At 44.0% G+C, this 17,313-nt stretch overlaps 1 protein-coding gene across 1 annotated transcript in view; it reads right to left on the bottom strand.

The window, feature by feature from the left end:
- FAM214A (family with sequence similarity 214 member A) overlaps positions 1-8,585 on the bottom strand; it is a 46,655-nt gene extending 38,070 nt beyond the window's left edge. The window contains exon 1 of the mRNA XM_030456729.1: positions 8,223-8,585. Within this exon, the coding sequence (XP_030312589.1) occupies positions 8,223-8,238 (16 nt within the window). The 5' untranslated portion in view covers positions 8,239-8,585. The remainder of the gene's footprint in view (positions 1-8,222) is intronic.
- Between the last annotated feature and the right edge of the window lie 8,728 nt (positions 8,586-17,313).

Here is a 17,313-nt window from a genome sequence, read left to right as displayed (position 1 = left end):
TAGCAGCTTTATATATTGATTTTTGTCTTCAGATTTTTCTACCATTAGAAAGTACTCCTCCTATTTCAGCTCCCTAAGTAAGCCACCTGGTTACTGTAATTCACTTTTCAACAGCATGCACACTTTTAAAATAGCTCTTACAGACCCATCTTGTGCTAAGGTGGTATAAGCATCTACACTGCCTCAACATTCTACCAAGGGAGTACACTGCTGCTTTTCAGTGTAACCCAGCCCTCTCCCCAGTGCTTCCCATGGCTTCTCCACAGTAAACAAAGTTTCTTTAGAGATTTGAATAGCATGTGTTTAAAAAGGAACAAGCTGCTTCCCCTTCAAAATAAAGCAAAACAAAGCCATACTTTGCATTAAGCATATGCTATCTCCTATGCAAGATTTCCCTTTTTAAAGAGTCATATTTAAAAAAATTATACAGCAGAGAAGAAAAGGATTTGCCTTTGAGGAGCATGAGTGCTGATTTTAAACCCTTTCCCCTAACTGTGCACTCCCACTCTATACTGATCCTGACGATTTTGCCCCTGTTCACTTCCTATGGGTAGGAAACTCCTCCTCCTTTACTCCATGTCACTGGAATATTTACTAAAGCTCTTCTCTTCCTGATGCATCTGTTCTCTTACCCCCTAACTCAAAGTCCAACTACTTCAACAGAATTAAAAGCATGACTAAAAAAAGCTGTAACAAAAAAGAGCATGTGAATAGGATGTCTTAGTGGGGCTGTGCTGTAAATATCCAGAGCTAACACACCAAGAAAATACACTGATATTTGTGTCTTTACAGAAAACTGCACAAAGCATGAACACATCAAAAATTCACTCTGCTAATGCAGAAGTTCTGCCTTCAGCAACTGGTCATTAATGACATTTCCTCAGACACTACTTGTAGTACCTGCACACAGCCCCTCAAGCCTCCAAACAAAGCTTTTCCACCAAACTTGCTGACCTGCCTGAAGGCAGGAGTGAGCCATCCCACTGACTTGGGCAAGTGCCCTGGCATGGAGAAGAACATCTCACTCATAAGAGTGCTGACCACAGTAGCTCTTCTTGCACCTCTCCTTCCCCTGACCCTCAGAAAAAAACACCACCCTACCAACACTCTCCAGAGTGGTACCAACTGTACTGAGGCTCTGGGCTAATACTCAGCTCTTTGCTGAGGTTCTCTCTCTGCCATTCCCTCACACATTATACCCAACAAGATGATACTTGCACAGAACCCTGAGAAAGAACCTTAATTTACTGCAGCACAACATGTGAAACAAGCCACAAAAAAGCCACACTTAGCAACAGGTTTGGGAAACACATTGATTACTGCTAAGAGAAAAGTTTAAGTGATGATTAGCATGTATTACATACCTGGAGAGAGACTGGATGCCTTCCCACAGAAAAGTCAAATCAAAACAAATGTGTGTGGGTGGAGCTGAAGAACACCTCTTACTGCTCTTAGATATCCAAAGCTGTCCAGAGGACTTCTCAGTAACACTGTTTTGTTCACCACTATTCTCAGTACGGGTTCTTCCACTCAGAACACCCATGGAAGTGTTATTAGTATTTCACACGTGAAGTGCTTCCTTCCCCATGTGCTCATCTGCCTCCTCTGATTCATACACAGCTCTTCTCCAAATTATCCATGAAAACATCCTCATACTATCCCATTACATCTTTGCATTTTGAGTCAGCAAAATGCAGTAATATCCCCACATACAGCAATTTTAGTCCCACAGCTAACATTAAACAATAATGCAACAATTGCTAGCAAAATAAATTGTTTGGGGCTATTTGGGCCTTTTAACAAAGAAAAAAATATTAATACAAGAAAGTTAAGTATAAACAACATTTTATTTGGTCAGAATAACCTTGAATCGTTCAGAATAGCTGAAGAATGTTCATAACAATTAGATTGTTTGAATAGCATTTATAAAAATCTCTTTTAATCTTGGCACAGTTATGCATGCGTATCAAGAAACTCTGCACATGGCTTCAGGTGTGAGCTTATAGCTCTATCCATCCCACTCCTTATCAGACAAGGAGAAAAGGGAATATGCAATGAACATAAAGTCTTCCAAAGTCCAACTACCTACCCAAGTCCAGAGAAGCACTCTTTTGTATTTACATTCACCCAGGTTTATAGACATCCTTGATTGCCTATTTATACATGAAGGTTTTTGTACTCAGTAGTACAAAGGTAATATGCAATTGTACATTCACTTCTAAAATAATTCAAACTTAAAAACTGGCTTCTATCTAAACATTAAACACAAATGACCTGCAAAGAGTGAACAGTTTAATACAACCTGGAAAGATGATGTCATGAGACACCTTCAAAAAAAAAAATCTAAAAAACCTAGTTACCTAACTATCACATCAGAATGGAGTAAGTGGTTGTTATATATATAACTACAGTTAAACTGCAAGACCTTATTGACCAAAATAGTAGCTAGAAACTGTGGGACTGTTATCCTGGAATTGTTGCTGATAGGATAACAGGCTATGGCTATTTCACCACTATTTAACATTTGCTATTGGTAGATTTTTGTCAAGACAACAAAGAAACACTTCGCAACAATGAAGAGGACACAGCAAGTTCTTCTAATAAATGTCATATATCTTGTTTGTTCCCATCCCTTACTCTGTTTTCACAGATTTCTAATTTTAATAAATAGAATTCCATTTGGCAACAAGGTTGCATCTCATGAGAACTCATATTTATAAATGTTAGCTTATTTTAAAAAACATTTGGAAGCTGGCAGACCTCAGATCCAATAATAGTTTCAACACTGCCCTTAGGAACTACATCCAATCTCATATGCTTGAGCCCAGGGATCTGATCCACCATGCCAAAGTTTCTCACTTAGGCAAGTAAGGAATACAGGTCAGAGGATCAGTTATGTAGCCCAAGCCTATGGGCTTGGCATATCTATAGGCCCCAAAATATCAACTTAAATGCCATTCCAGCAGCATCTGTTTTAGCAACAAGAGCCCCTCTGAAGACTACTAGTAAGGACAACTCCAACTAAACAAAAGGAAAATGGCAAAGTTGTTACTAGTGCGGTTTGCTCTCTCTGTGAAGAACTCTCACTTCTGACCATGGATAAAAGCAGCCTTCCAACCCAAGAGCTACTTCTGTAATAGGAGGACTCACCTCGTCATCAACACCGGGTACAAGTTGCAGGGCAGGTAGGAAGCAGGTATTTCAAACCAAAATTTAGATTTTCTAATTCTACAAACAAATATCCTTAGAGATTTTTCTTTTTGGTTTTTTTTTTTGGGTTTGGTTTGGGTTTTTTTTTTTGAGGGGGGGACAACCTTAAGCTCCTAAAAAGTAAGTTTTCGTCTCTTTTTGAGCAGAAATTTAGTAAAAGAGCATTTATTCTCGTTGAAAGAATCTAGATGCTACACTCAATTAAAGAAAAAAGAAAAAAACCCAAACAAAAACTATATTCCTATTTACTCATCTTCATCTACTGCATCTGTGTTATCAGGACAAATCTGGTCTCCCCAAAGATTAGAGCTAGATGGCTTCATGCCTTATAAACAGACTCTGAATACAATATCCTGACCACCCGGTAGCCTGGTTGTTTGGGTTTTTTATCCTAGAAGGATTTTAGTTTTTCTTTTAAAGAATAAGCCGGTTTTATCTGAAAGTGAAGCAGACAGGAAAAGCAGAGAGGCTCCCACCCTTTCCCACCCATCAGAGCTGGGCTCCCTGGCCACACACCCCTTCCCACACGTGCCCTGCGTGGCAGAGCGTGTCTGCCCGCACGGCTTCCCCGGGGGCAGGGAGCAGCGTCACCTCCAGCTCATCACCACCCCACCTGCACCCACCCCTGGCAAACAGGCCCCAAGCATTGCCCAAACACTTTTGGAGTGACAGCTCCACCAAGCAGGAAGCACCTCATTTCCAGTTTATTACTTTGTTTACCGGCTACATGGAAAAGTTTAAGCACTTGGTGACGTTTCACTGGGAAGATACTATAAAATTAAAGCATCCATACCACGGGGTAATATTGGATGCTAAAATACCACTCATCCTTTTTCAAAAGACATTTTCACTTCCACATACTCTGCAGTACACCATCTCTGACAAATTTTTTTCCACAAAATCTTTCACGGAGTTAATATAAGGCATGAAACTAAGTCTTGCTTTTTAAAACAAGGAACTTATCCAGATCTCTTAACTTAACAACCAACTCCACACACTGGTTCAACTCACTTCCCCCACTCCCAGGCCTCCTCTTTCTTCCTCATAACACTTTAGAAGCATTCTATCCACTGCACATTAATCTCTTCTCCAGCTTTTCTTCAGCTATGTTTCCAACAGGAGGTAGTAAACTTTTTGTTGACTTTTGTTGAACCCCAAAAGTTCTCTCTTTCCATACCAACCAACCAACCACATATGATGGAAGGAAGTCTCTTAACCCAGTTGCTACCAACAGACCCAGAGGCACACATCTGAGTTTGACTTGCAAAGGAGAACAGAAAAAGCAATCTTCAGACTGACTGTTCTCTCTTGTAGACAGAAAGCCATTTCTTTAAATTAGGATAATCTCAAGGAGGGAATTAATGCTTCAGAAAGTAAGAGACAACAGCTTTTTGCTTGATTTGTAAAAGAAAACAGAATAGTCTCTACACATAGAGCACACTGCAGAGGAATAAACAAAGGAAGGTAATAAAGAAGCAAGAAAAGGCTAGAATAAGGTGATAAAAAACAACCAGCATGCACTTAGAGATAAACAAGCCTGTCTTCCTCCTTGAACAGATCATTCATGCAGTGAGGGGGAGGGAGGAGGAAGGAGCAGTAACTTAGCTATTTAGACTATAGTAAGACTTTTGATGTCTTGTAACATTCCCACAGTAAAACTATACTTTAGCTTTATGGAAACGACAAGATTTTTTCCAGTTGTGCACCAAGAGTACTCTAAGAGTACATAACAAGCCTTCCAAGTTTGGAAGTCAGCTATCACCCTGACATTATGCAATGTTTTCATTAACTCCGATGGTGAAACAGTGTGTTTATACAGTTTATGAACAAAGCTGAACTGGAAGACATTTCAAGCACTCTGCTATGTAGTCTAATTCTGTCTTCCAATCTCAATAAACTGACAAAGTGATCAGAAGTCATCAGAATGAAGTTCAATAGAAGAGAGAGCAAAGCTCTACTTGAGAAAGGAAACAGCCGTCCAAACAGGCAACACGGAGCAGCTGACCAGGCAGCTGTACTGCAGAAACTAAATCATGATGATATCATGGATCAAAGCTAGGTAAGCTGATATGTTGTTACTGCAGGGAAAAAAAAAAAAGTAAAACATCACTCCAAAACCACTGCATGTAGGGGAGAGAAATCATTCTTCTCACTGGCACTGGTAAAGCCTCAGCTGAAGCAATGTGACCTCTGTCTTTAAAATGCTTCAACACTTCACTTCCAGAATGGCAGCACAGGAAAGGTAAAGCCAAGAGTAGCCATCACTACATTAGTTACTGCATTCTCCAGACCTGGTACAGAGGTCATGATGTCAATGTGCTTAGAGCAACCACTGCCCTCTACACTGACAACCCACCTGGTCCCGAGTGACGCTCACATGACACGTCCTGTGAATGCCCTGAGCCTTTGCACAGCAAAGGAATACAGCCACATTTCAACCTGCACTTTCAAACCTCTCTTTCTCACTTGCAAAACTATTCCATGGATGTGCTGTGCCACACTGCACATTCCATCTCCTTCACACTGCTCTCCAATATTGTATGCCTGTATCCATAATTTTCAAACTTTCCTTATTATAAAGAAAAGTAATTACCCTTGGGAAAAATTTCCTTTTTTTCTCCATCTCTGCTCATCTCTCTCACCTCATTAAAATATTCTGTAACAGTTCCTACTGTTAAAAACTTGTTGCACATTTAGATCTCTCCTTCTGTCTCCTGCACTACCCATTACTGCTGGTGATAAGTGGAATTTTAGTGGTAGTACAACAAAGGCCAAACCATACCCTCCTCCAATATGCCTGGGCATTACAATCTTATTAAATATAGTTCTAGGCTTAATTCTAACTAAAATTTCTCTGCTCCAGATAGATTCAGATTTAATTATTTGTAAGGATGAAAAAAACCCACCAAAAACATTTCAAGTCTTTTTAAGTCTTCACGTGTTTCTTTGTGTCTCTTGTGTGGATTCAGCTTTGGACTTTAAGTCTCTGTAGCAAAGTGAAGAGTGAGGCAGGCTGAGTGCTCTGCTTCTCTCCTGTCCCTTGCTACAAATTTGGGACGATTGGAAGCAGGTGACTGCACACTTGACTGCTTGTATCCTGTGGTGCAGCTGCTATGCAGAGAGCACACATGTAAACATTTGCATGGTCTGTGCCTCCTGAGAGTCTCTGCAGGCCGCATGTGGCATTTAGGCAGCAGTTTCACAACCCCCTTTGTGCATGGGGTTGTTCTGCTGCCTTAGCACACAGCTCATCTGGAGCTATTGCACTAAGATGGCTGGAGAGACTCCCCAACCTTTGCCAAGATCCATGATTTATTTCAAGATTTTTGTTAATCATCTTGAAAGGATTTCAAGACATTACTCCTGAAGGGTTTCACCCAGTGTGTGATAGCCTTTTACAGTGGATAGAAATCTCAATTTAGTAACAGGCAGAAAAAAAGAGAGGGAAAAAAAAAAACCCAAACCAAAAACCAGCCCTGCAACCTACAGAGCTTGCTTTCTTTATTAATTTGGTCCCCACAACATCAGATTGGTTAAGAAAACACATCTGGTCACTTATAAATCAACTCTATTTCCAACATTCTAACAATTTGACTAAAAATTAAAGAAAATAATAGACAAAGGTCATATAGAGATTTTGAAATGCTATAGCAGAACATTTTAAAACTGTAAATACCAACTTGGGTTTTACCTGGCTATTTTAAAATTTTATTATTTCACCATGACATTAAAGTTATCAAACTTTGGGATCTGGTATCAAAAGCTAAAAATATTCTAAAATCAACCTGCCCTGCTGTAATAAATCAGGTGCAGGTTTATGCAATTGAAGAGGTGGAAAGCAAGAAGAAAAGCCTATTTCAAATCCCCAGTACTTAAAAAACATCAATTTATGGATATGTTTATCATAATTTCTGTACTATTGTCACACTATATAATCCTTACAGCATATACATACAAGAAATTCACACAAGAGTGGTCATTTATGAGGTGTCAGTATTAGTAAACCTGTCATTAACAAGCCTAATTAAGATGTCTATGTCATGTAAGTGTTCGAATTCAGTACATGAATGGTTAAGCTACATTAAAGTGTTTATCAAAATTCCAAAGTGACTATAACACAAAGAAAGTGTTTTTTTAAACTAAAAAGATCCAGTAACAATAGAATCATCAAGACTTTAAGAAACTCGTATATCTAAGCAAGAATTTTTCAATTAACACTCAGAATGAAACAAAGAGCACTCATAAGATTTGTTTAAAGAAATCTTGCTTTAGCCAACAGGAAATCAATAATCACTGCTCGTGTGGATCAAAACAGAAGTCATGACATATTTTCAACTCTAGGGGCACCAGCAGTTGTTGCTATACTGCAAAAAGAGCTGAAGTGTTATAAACATATACGTAGGCAGTCGACTTTTTCTTTCTGTAAAACCATATGTCAGTAATCCAGATAAGATCGTAACCAAACGATCGTGAAAAAATAGTATTTCAGCTTTCTGGTTATGATACATCTCCTTTGTACGCGGAAGAAAAAATAACCAGGTTATAAAACAACACCGATGGAAGTTACGGACATTTTCCGAGTCTTTTCCAGCTAGGCTATGACATCTTTATGCATGTGCTGGCATTGTCTGCCGGTGCCCGATTTGCCTTTGACCGACTCTCCCCTCAGCAATGCAGTTCTGTGCTAACACGCCGACTACATATATTTGACACACAGAACGCAGCATTCCCAGAGCAAAAGGAGTTTGCTACGGTGTTTGTCTCCCATCCATCCAACCAAGACAATAGGAAACCGAAGGACAGGCAGGACACGGGGCTTCGGAAGGTTCCGTCACGGTGCCGCTGGCCATTCCCCAGCTGAACCTGGGTACCTGGATTCTCTCCCATCCCCCAAAATGACAGCAGAGGAGATAAGAAAAGGAAGGGATAACACCGAAACAAAATCCCGGGGAGATTCTTCTAAGCCTCGAAACAAAACAAACCCCAAGAAATATCTGGGATAAACCGTTTACCTCGTTCCGGCTTCATTTTCTCCGCAGAGGTCTGGAAGGAGCCGAGGCGCTGTGCTGCTCCCCCCGCGCAGACTGCCTGTCGCTGCCTCCAGCGAGAGATATTAATTATATTTCGCGTGTGAAAACAATAAGCCGGAGGGCGGCGGGGGCCGTCCCGCCCCGGAGCAGAGGGGCCCGCCGGCAGGCAGGCTGGAGGCGGCCGGACCGGGAGGCGGAACGCCGGCGGCCTCTCCCCGCGCCCGGCCGGGGTGTCCTTCCCTGACACGGCGCCGAGCGGGGCTATTTATAACCTGCCGGGGAAAAAAATCCCACAACAAGAGACCTCGGCTCACCCCCTGGCCGCGCCGGCTCTGAGTCACGGCGGCCGCGGGCTACGGTAGCCCCGGCCGCAGTCCCCTCCCTCCCGCCTGCCCCGCGGAGGGCAGCGGGCGGCCCCCCCCGCCCCGCCGGGCCCCCGGCCCTGTCACCGCCCGGCGGCTGGCGGCGGGGGGCTGCCCGGCACCTGCATCCCCAGGCCCCGCCGCTGCCGCCCAGGATGCCGGGCCGTGCCCCCGCCACGGAAGCTTTGCCCCCCTCAGACAGCCCGTGCCCCCCGCCGCGGCGGAGCGCAGCTCTCCATGGCTCTGCCTCCTGCCCTTCTTCCTCCTCCTCCTCGCCGCTGACTAACTCCCCTCCTCTCCGCCGGGCACTCCCCGCCTCCCGCCGAGCGGGGCACACACATCACAGCCCGGCAGCGGGCAGGACAGCGCAGGGCAGCGCCGCTCAGCTCAGCCTCGGGGTCCCCGCCTCGCCGCCCGCCCCCAGGGTAGAGCGCGGCCGCCGCTGCCCGCCGGGATCGCGGACCCCGCTGAGCCCCGCGCCCCGCTCATCCCGCCCCCGGGCCGGGCCCAACGGCCTCGCCCCGCCTCCGCCCGCTTCACGTGCCCCGCGACGGCCAATCCCGTGCCCTCACTTCCGGCCCGGCCGCCCGCCTGCCGAGCAACTCGGTTGCCATGGCAACGGAGCGCCGGCCCGGCTGGGGCCTTTGGCGGTAACCGGTCCAGCCTGGCCCGGTCCGGTCCGGCGTCGGGATGGGGTCGGAGGCATCCGCATGCCCGGCAGCTCGCCGCCCTGCTGCTTTACAACGGCGCCGCTGCGGTTTATCGGTTTACCCCAGCGGCGTCCCTCACCTCCCCTCCCAAGTATTTTAGCAGGCAGGTTCCCCGCAACCCAGTCCCGTTGTGGAAAGCCGCCCCTCACTCACCCGGCTCCGGCGGAGGCCGGCGGGGCCCCTCAGACCGCTTCCGCAGAGGATCTTCCCGCACTGCCGTCAGCCGCTTGCCCGCTCTCCCTCTTGGCCCCGCACAGCTACGCAGGTGCTGACACGCTGGCGCCCCGTGCCTGCCCAGGAGCGAGTGCCCATGGCCGCGAGGGCTGGCGTGTGCCTATTTGTGAAGGCGCTGGCTGATTCAAAGCGCGAACTGCCCGCTCCGGGGGAGATTGTGTCCCCCCGCCCGCTCACCCTCCCGGCTAGAGGAGCTGCGAAGGAGGGGAGAAGGCCCTGAGGGTGTCCTAGCCCCGGGGCAGGCCCACTGCCTGCCCTGCCTGGCAGCGCGGCGCTTGACGCTCGTTTGACACGGATAACTATTTTGTGCGGGGAAACAATGGGCTGTGGCTGTGGTTACACAACACGCTTAATCCAGCAGAAATTCAAGTTTCCCCGAGAGGGCCGGGCCTGTGCCATCATCCCTCATTTCAAGGCCTAGCTGCCTGCCTGGCAAAGCAGGTCAGGAACCGGGGCTGCTGAAGGCGAGCTCCTGCGGCTGTGGCCATGGGGCTGTCGCGGTGCAGGCACATTGCTCATGGGGGACCAGGCTGCTCTGGCGACAGGGCTGCCTCTCACCAGGGGCAGTGCTATCGTGGCACTAGAGGCAATGGGTCTTTCAGGAAAGCCCCGAGCTCATCTGGAGACTAGCAGGACCAGGGAAAGCCTCACAGATAAATAACCTTGTTCCTCAGCGTTGGCCTCGGTTAGAAAAGACAGATGGCATGATACAGACCTCTCTTGCTTTAATGTGGTCCTACACCTAGGATAGACCCAGTCAGGGCTGCACCTCGAGTCATTACACTGGTAGGGAATTGCCGTGTAATGTTTACGAACAGTGAGACCCAACCCTGTGTGGGGCACTGACTCCCTAAAACATGATTTATAAATATGCACATCTTCTGCCCTTTCTACAGAGAAACAACATATATGGCTCAGTCAACTCCCTGTGCTTTCTGGTGTGCCAGGATCCCTACAGATGAATGTACATCTAGGATCTGCACAGCCACCCTCTCCTCACAGCTAGCCTGACAGCCAGGGAAGGAATTGCAAAGTATGTAAAATTTCAGATGAGCTGCAACTATTTTCCTCTCTTGGAAATCAGATGTACATCCTTACATTGGGAGGGTGCTTCACAGAATAAACTACCCAGCAAACATCACTTCAGTCATACCCCAAAATACAGAAGCAAGTAGGACGAGCACATGCAGTGCTTTGATATTACACTCATAAGTACATGAGTGTCACTTCTGTTGCTGTGTGACTGCTGTAGATGTGTTTGGTAATTACAGATCTCAGAGCTCTCTGCCGGATGCAATATAATTGCAAGTGTGGCAATCCAGATTTATAAAAGGAGGAACTGGAATGAGCAATAAGTAGTGTAGCTGTATGTATATGTGGAGGTCATCATGACTACACTGGGTGTGATTCAGCCCCTTGTCAGATCCTCCCACTGGTGATAGTCATCCTAATGAAAAGTCACATCCTTTAGGCCATTAATTATTGCTGTAAGACATTGCAAATTAGCTCATAGCTTGTTCTAATATTGGGTTTACAGACAAAAAAGATCAAATCCACCTTTCTACTATGATTGTGGCTATTTAAATAGTTAACTGTTACGCTTCAAGTAGTATTTTAAAATAGTTTTTTTAATCTCACTGTGGCACCTTTTAAAAACAATTTACTAGACACAAATAGGCTGAACTTCCAAGTAAACCCTTTGTGAAAGCACTTTTTCCATAGTGGTGACTTAGGTAGTAAGCCACATAGTAAGTACACAGTTTTCAATTACTCTGTCCTTAGGAGTTCAAGCCAAAGGGAAATTTAGGTACCACCTAGATAATCACAGAACACAAAAGAAGAAAGTTCCAAGGAATATGACAAGAGCAAGTCAGGTCTGGTGTGCAGAGCTCTGTTCTATGTGTCTGCACAGGAGGTTTTATGGTCAGTTTCCCCTGAAGTCAGATCATTTCTGGACCTAGAGAGAGACCAGTATGTGTGAGACACTTCAGGTCCTGTTTCAGTTCAGACAAAGGACAGTTTCCCTTTTGACCACACAGACATGTAACATATATGGAAAAAGCAAAACAGAGAACTGAGAATTATTAGTGATCAAATTATACAATATTTAATGTATAATATTAAAGGCAAAATAAGGGTAACCATCCCAAGCAAGTTTGTGGATTTAGTTTGGCTAAAATGGCTAAAACTGGCCTTGAACTCAAAACTTTCCTCCTAGTCACCAACCAAATGATGAGGGCAGCATGAACACACAGAGAAAATATGAGGCTTCAACCATGGGAATTCAGTTGCACATACTTTTTTCATTTGTTTTTACAACAGAGACAGCACTGAAATGCATTTCTGACATAGGAAGCTGAACATCAAGTTAAAACACCTGAAAAGTGTACTGCTGCTGAATTACACATCATACAAAAGCAGGATTACCTTAGAAACACCAAGGGAGCTTTAACTGCCCTCCCACTGAGGACCAAGTCATGCTTCTGAGAGCACAAACATGGACAAAAGCTGATTGATAATCAACTCATGATTGATTAACTTTGGTGTCCAGACAGGTGAGAGCTTAGGCTGCAGCATCCATCTCACACATTCAGTCTCTGCTGTGGGGAAGCTGGGTTTCAGTGGCTGCATTTTCCTCAGTGCAAACCTCAACAGGGCTGCTCCACCTCCATCTCCTGACGTGCATAAGACCTGTCTTCTCTCATGGACACTACCCCCAGGTAAGGCTTGGCTGAAAATGGCCATTTTATGTTTAAGAAATCCCTACCTGGGGCAGCACGTTGTAGTGTTACTTGTTGTTACTTGTAGGCTTACTTGTTTATATAGAAATGAAGTTAAAATAAATAAACAAATAATGCTTTCTTTCATAACTTCAACACGTTATGCTTTTGGCACAGTCCCCACTGCCTGGAACAGCGTGTATTTTAGGTTATATCCCCAAGTGTCTTGACAGATTTAGCTGTCAAAGAAGTGATGTCTGATGCAGCAGATCAAGATTCCTGTGATTCCTAGAGACAATTACTGCCTGTTGAGTGTTGTGGCACAGTTGCTTTTGACAGCAGTATAAAGTCACCACACTTAGGAGAATATTATAGCCAAAGGATGAATTGAATCAGAACTAGACTAGAAGATACAGTATGCAAAGAGAGAAATTGGAAATGTGCTAAAAAACTGTGAAGAATCAGCTGTAATTTAATTACTGTCACCAGTGGTAACCACTTTGGAAAAAGCATTAAAATAGAAATGCCTTATTTTCTTCTAGTAATTTATTAGTCCACAAGAACAGAAGAGCCACCTGTTACTGAAACAGAGAGAATTATAAACCAGTATAATTAAAATATCGATATGTTCTAGAAGTTTAGTCTTAGGGGTTATAAAACCATTTTGGGCTTGGCTTTGAATTCATCAATATATCCAGATAAGTGGGTCTAGTTATATGGAAGATAATTCACCATCATTCTTCCCTGAGATACCTGGAGCCACAATAGCAAGGACAGCTTTAGAAAATTGTGTTCTGCAGGTCTGCCTGCCTGTGTCTTACTGCTTTTGACTACAGCATCTAGTACTTCTCTGTACATGTTAGCTCCACTCATCTTTATTTAGAAGCTAGATTTAAGTACTTTAGTAGCATCAGTCCAACCAGATCAAAAAATACATTAAAAATGCTCAAACTGCATCTCCTATCCCTAAAATTTCCAGGTAACATGGGTCATTTTGGCATGCAGAGATATCTGAGTGCCATTAAGACAGTACTCCCAGATTTCCTCATCTTGCTTTGTGTCACCCTGATCTGAGAGACAGGAAAACCTTAATGGTAGGAGCCACAGAGGAGGTTTTATTCTGCATTCATCTCCAGCTTGTGCAGAAGTTCCTCCACACAGCTTCTAACCAGCATAATTTTGAGCAGTCCTTAGGCTTCTCTTGGCTGCATTTGGGGCTTGCCTCAGGATCAAAGACAGGAGGGTAAATTCATGTCATCTTTTTGTTCCTAGCCCCCAGACACAGATTGTCCTAACAAAGTCTGGCAAGATGGGCTATACTCAGGTTGTATGAAGTACTATACATGATGAGACACTCTCTATACAGGGTGTGTGGTGATTACAGTTCTATTTAGGAATAGGAAATTAAAACCTTCAGTCCAGGATGTCCAACATGAGCCCATAACAACATTTGAGTTTTTAAATAAAAAAGCCTGATTTCCAGGTCCCACTGCCTTTAGCAGAATTAGTCAGCCTGCAGTGTTCTTAAAAAACAGCTCACCTCTACTGAGATTCCTAATTATGGAATTAGGCACCTAATTTTAGATACTTGTTTTTGAAAATTTTGGCCTATGGGCCTGAGTCTTGTCTAGTAACATCAGCTTTCTCTGGTATAAATGCATCAATTAAATCAGGGGAGTTACTTCTAGAGGAAACCAGTCCCATGACTGGAAAATCAGGATCTGCAGCAGAGAAGAAACAGCAATATTTTAGTTTTCTTTCTTAAGAATAGACAAATCATAGTCATGGTGCTAAATATGTCCTGGTTTGGGCCAGGATAAAGGTGGTTTTCTGTTTCTGTACTTTTGCTTTTAGCTAAGTCCCTTGTAAGTAGTTGCATTTGCTGAAACTAACAGCAAGTTTCTCAGTGTCTGTTTCTAGGATTGATAACACTTGATGTTTATAGTTACTGCTAGAGACTGGTATGCAGAGCCAAGGACACTGCTTTCCTCAGCTCTGAGGAAAATATTTTACCGTCCAGGAGGACACAGAGGCCCCACCTGAGCCCTCCTTTGGGGAGGAACAGACAAGATAGATGCCAGAATTGACCAAGCAGAGTATTCCATCCCATATACGTCACACTCAGTATAAATTTGAGGCATCACGAGGACCGAGCCAGATTTTTCCAGATCTTTTCCTGATTTCCTGCTTCCCCTCCTTCACCCGGCATCCTAGAAGGATCCTGTCTGTTCATCTGCCTGTGGTCCTGATCCGTGCCAGCCCATATCTGTGTGTTCCTGCCTCCGGTTCCCGACTGCTGCCGACTCCAGGAGTCCAGCCTGGACTTTCCCAGGGCTGCCCTGCAGCCTCGGTGGTGACGTGAGAGTTATTGGGGGAAAGGGGGGAGGAATGTGGTTTCCATTTTCCTGTATATTTGTATATATTTAGTAATTTTTCCCTATTTACCATTACTGTTTTCATTAAAGTTGTGTAGTTTAGTTTCCAACCCATAAGTCTCTCTCCCTTATTCTCTCTCCTTCTCTATCAAGGAGAGAGAGAGATTAATAGAGAGCGTCTGTTATTCGGTTTAATTGCCGGGCCAGGGTTAAACCGTGACATAAATATTAAGAAAGTAAACAAATATAACAAGTGTAAATCAACAGGTGCTCTACTGTTAGACCCTGGTGTTTGTTAACTTACAGGAATTTATCTTTCCATACAGTTCCTGCCCAAACCCTCAATTGCTTAATTTCACTACTAATTGGCCCTTTCCATGTAAAAATTTATACCTATCATCCTGTTCTTACCTCCTAGATTCCCTTTTTGAAATTAGTAAAATGAAATCTGCAGGACTTTTTCTCTGTTCTCAAATTCCTCTATTTACCAAGCAGTACTTTTTCACTGGAGACACAGCCAAAGTGAGAGGGAACTATGACAACACCAGAGCAGTGACTGTTCCCTACTCAAAAAGGAAGCTTATCATCCTTGCCAGAAATAATTTCCTGGATGCAACACTTTGCTACTTAACTGTGCTTACATACAAGAGATTCCTTTAGTTGGAAGTGACCTGGTCCCTGCCCTGTGCTGCTCCTCAAATTCCCCAATCACATGGGATGCCCTGGACCTTTTTCACTCTTCTGGATGCAAATACAGGAGCTTAGCACCTCTCTGGATGGAATCTCTTCTGCTGCTCTTCCAGAGACTGAAGTCTACCAGTCAGGCCCTCTTGCCAACAGAAACTGAGTGCTTCCTGCTTTTCCATAATTCACTTTGAAAACAGTAACTTATATAATCTTTTCTCCCTTTGGTGAAACTTCTAAAATGGTATTTCATAAATCTTGTGTGCTCCTTTAGTAATGGATCTGAGATGCGTAACTAGATACTAGCTCCAAAAGACAATAGTGCTCTCACCTGAAGTGGTGACCAGTGGTAATGGAAATATAGAAGTATGAAGATACAGACATGGAAAAGTTCTGCTTTACAAAAAGCCTAACCCCTTGTTCTGTATAAACATCCCTCTAGAGGACAGCTGCTCAATATGATGGCCACAGGTAACTTTCATTGCTAACTTTCATAACTTTCAGCACTTGACTAATCAGGCAGTAATGCACTGAAAAGTAAATGATCTACTTTTGAATAGATCATTCATTTCTGAAAGGGAAGGAAATTCTTCTCTTTCACATGTAAGATCTTTTATGTAGCTGCAATATTCATTCTAACCTGAAAACAGGTTTGGGATTGTTGAGGTTTTTTTTCCAATATTTTTTATGGGGTTGTGCAAGTTCACTGATGAACAGTAACATGACTCAATGTTTACCCAGGACTAAGCTTGATGGAAACATTAATCAGAAAATATATAGTTTTCCACATTAAAATTGATGCTTTTGTAGCAACAGCAAGTCCTGACATTCCCTGAACAGAAGCTAGGGATATATGTTTGCCAAGTGAAACAGCAAGCTGTTGCCAAGAGTAGAAATTTTTAGGAAAATAGAGGCAGAAGATCTGTTTCCAGTCTAAATCATCTCTTGCCACTCTTAGGTTACTTTTGGGCAGGTATATTCAGAATCTATACCTCAGTTACTAATTGCAGTGATCCAGCAGGAATCCAAGAACCCTACTCACATTATTTCTATAAGTGCCAGTGAAAAGTGAGTGCATAACCCTTGAGGTGCTGAGAGTTTTGCAATCCTGTTTTTGTATTGCTAATGGCTTGATCTATCTTGCAATAGTTCCCAGTACAGTTCTGCACAAGCAATTACACCAAATTAATGGCTGGTGTAACACCATCTGGTAGGAGCTCATGAATATCAACTTGTGGTGCCTCGACCAGCCCTGTTTACTTTCCCTCCACTGCCACAGGAGCTGGGTCATGGTTGAGCACTGTGCCCATCCCAGACAGCCTGACCTGGCTCGAGCAGCTCTCTCCTCCAAGGCAGGACTCACGTTCACAGACTTTACCCTCACTTAACTCCACTTTGCTGCTCACCTGGAGCTTGCACCACAACTTCTCCCAAGTTTTTCTGCAGAGCTCTCTGCAGATTTGCCATCTCACTCAGCCTCTGTCAGACAGGCCTTTGGGCTTGCCAGCTTCAGCCAGTGCTCATCCTCTGTAGCATCAGTCCCCGTGTCACAGAAGAGTCCAGCAGCCACAGGGCCACCCTGGGTCCATCTCAGCCTGCGAGCACAGATGCTGCACCTCAGAGAAAACCAACACAAGGAGCATGTTCACAACAAATTAAAGAATTACTACAGCTGTGCTGCTGAGTGTATGGAAATTACAGGTAACTTTCCACAGGCACTATAAATGAAATGGATAATTTGTTTATGTAAAGAAGTGATTACCTTGCTGGAACAACAAGTCCAGCCTATGGTTCCAAGCCAAGCTAAATTAATACCACAACTCCTACTAAACTTAAGAGAGAGCAGGGCGGGAAAATAGCAGGGTGTAAATACAGGGCAATATTTAAAGTAACCACATGCATGGTTTACAGGAGAAGTTGCCTATCATTTACTAAAGTAGTCAGTGACTTGGGGCTTATTAGATAAATGCCAGAGCTATTGCAAAACT

Source organism: Calypte anna, chromosome 10 (assembly GCF_003957555.1).
Source record: "Calypte anna isolate BGI_N300 chromosome 10, bCalAnn1_v1.p, whole genome shotgun sequence".
Taxonomy (NCBI): Eukaryota; Metazoa; Chordata; class Aves; order Apodiformes; family Trochilidae; genus Calypte; species Calypte anna.
This window is presented reverse-complemented; position numbering and strand designations above follow the sequence as displayed.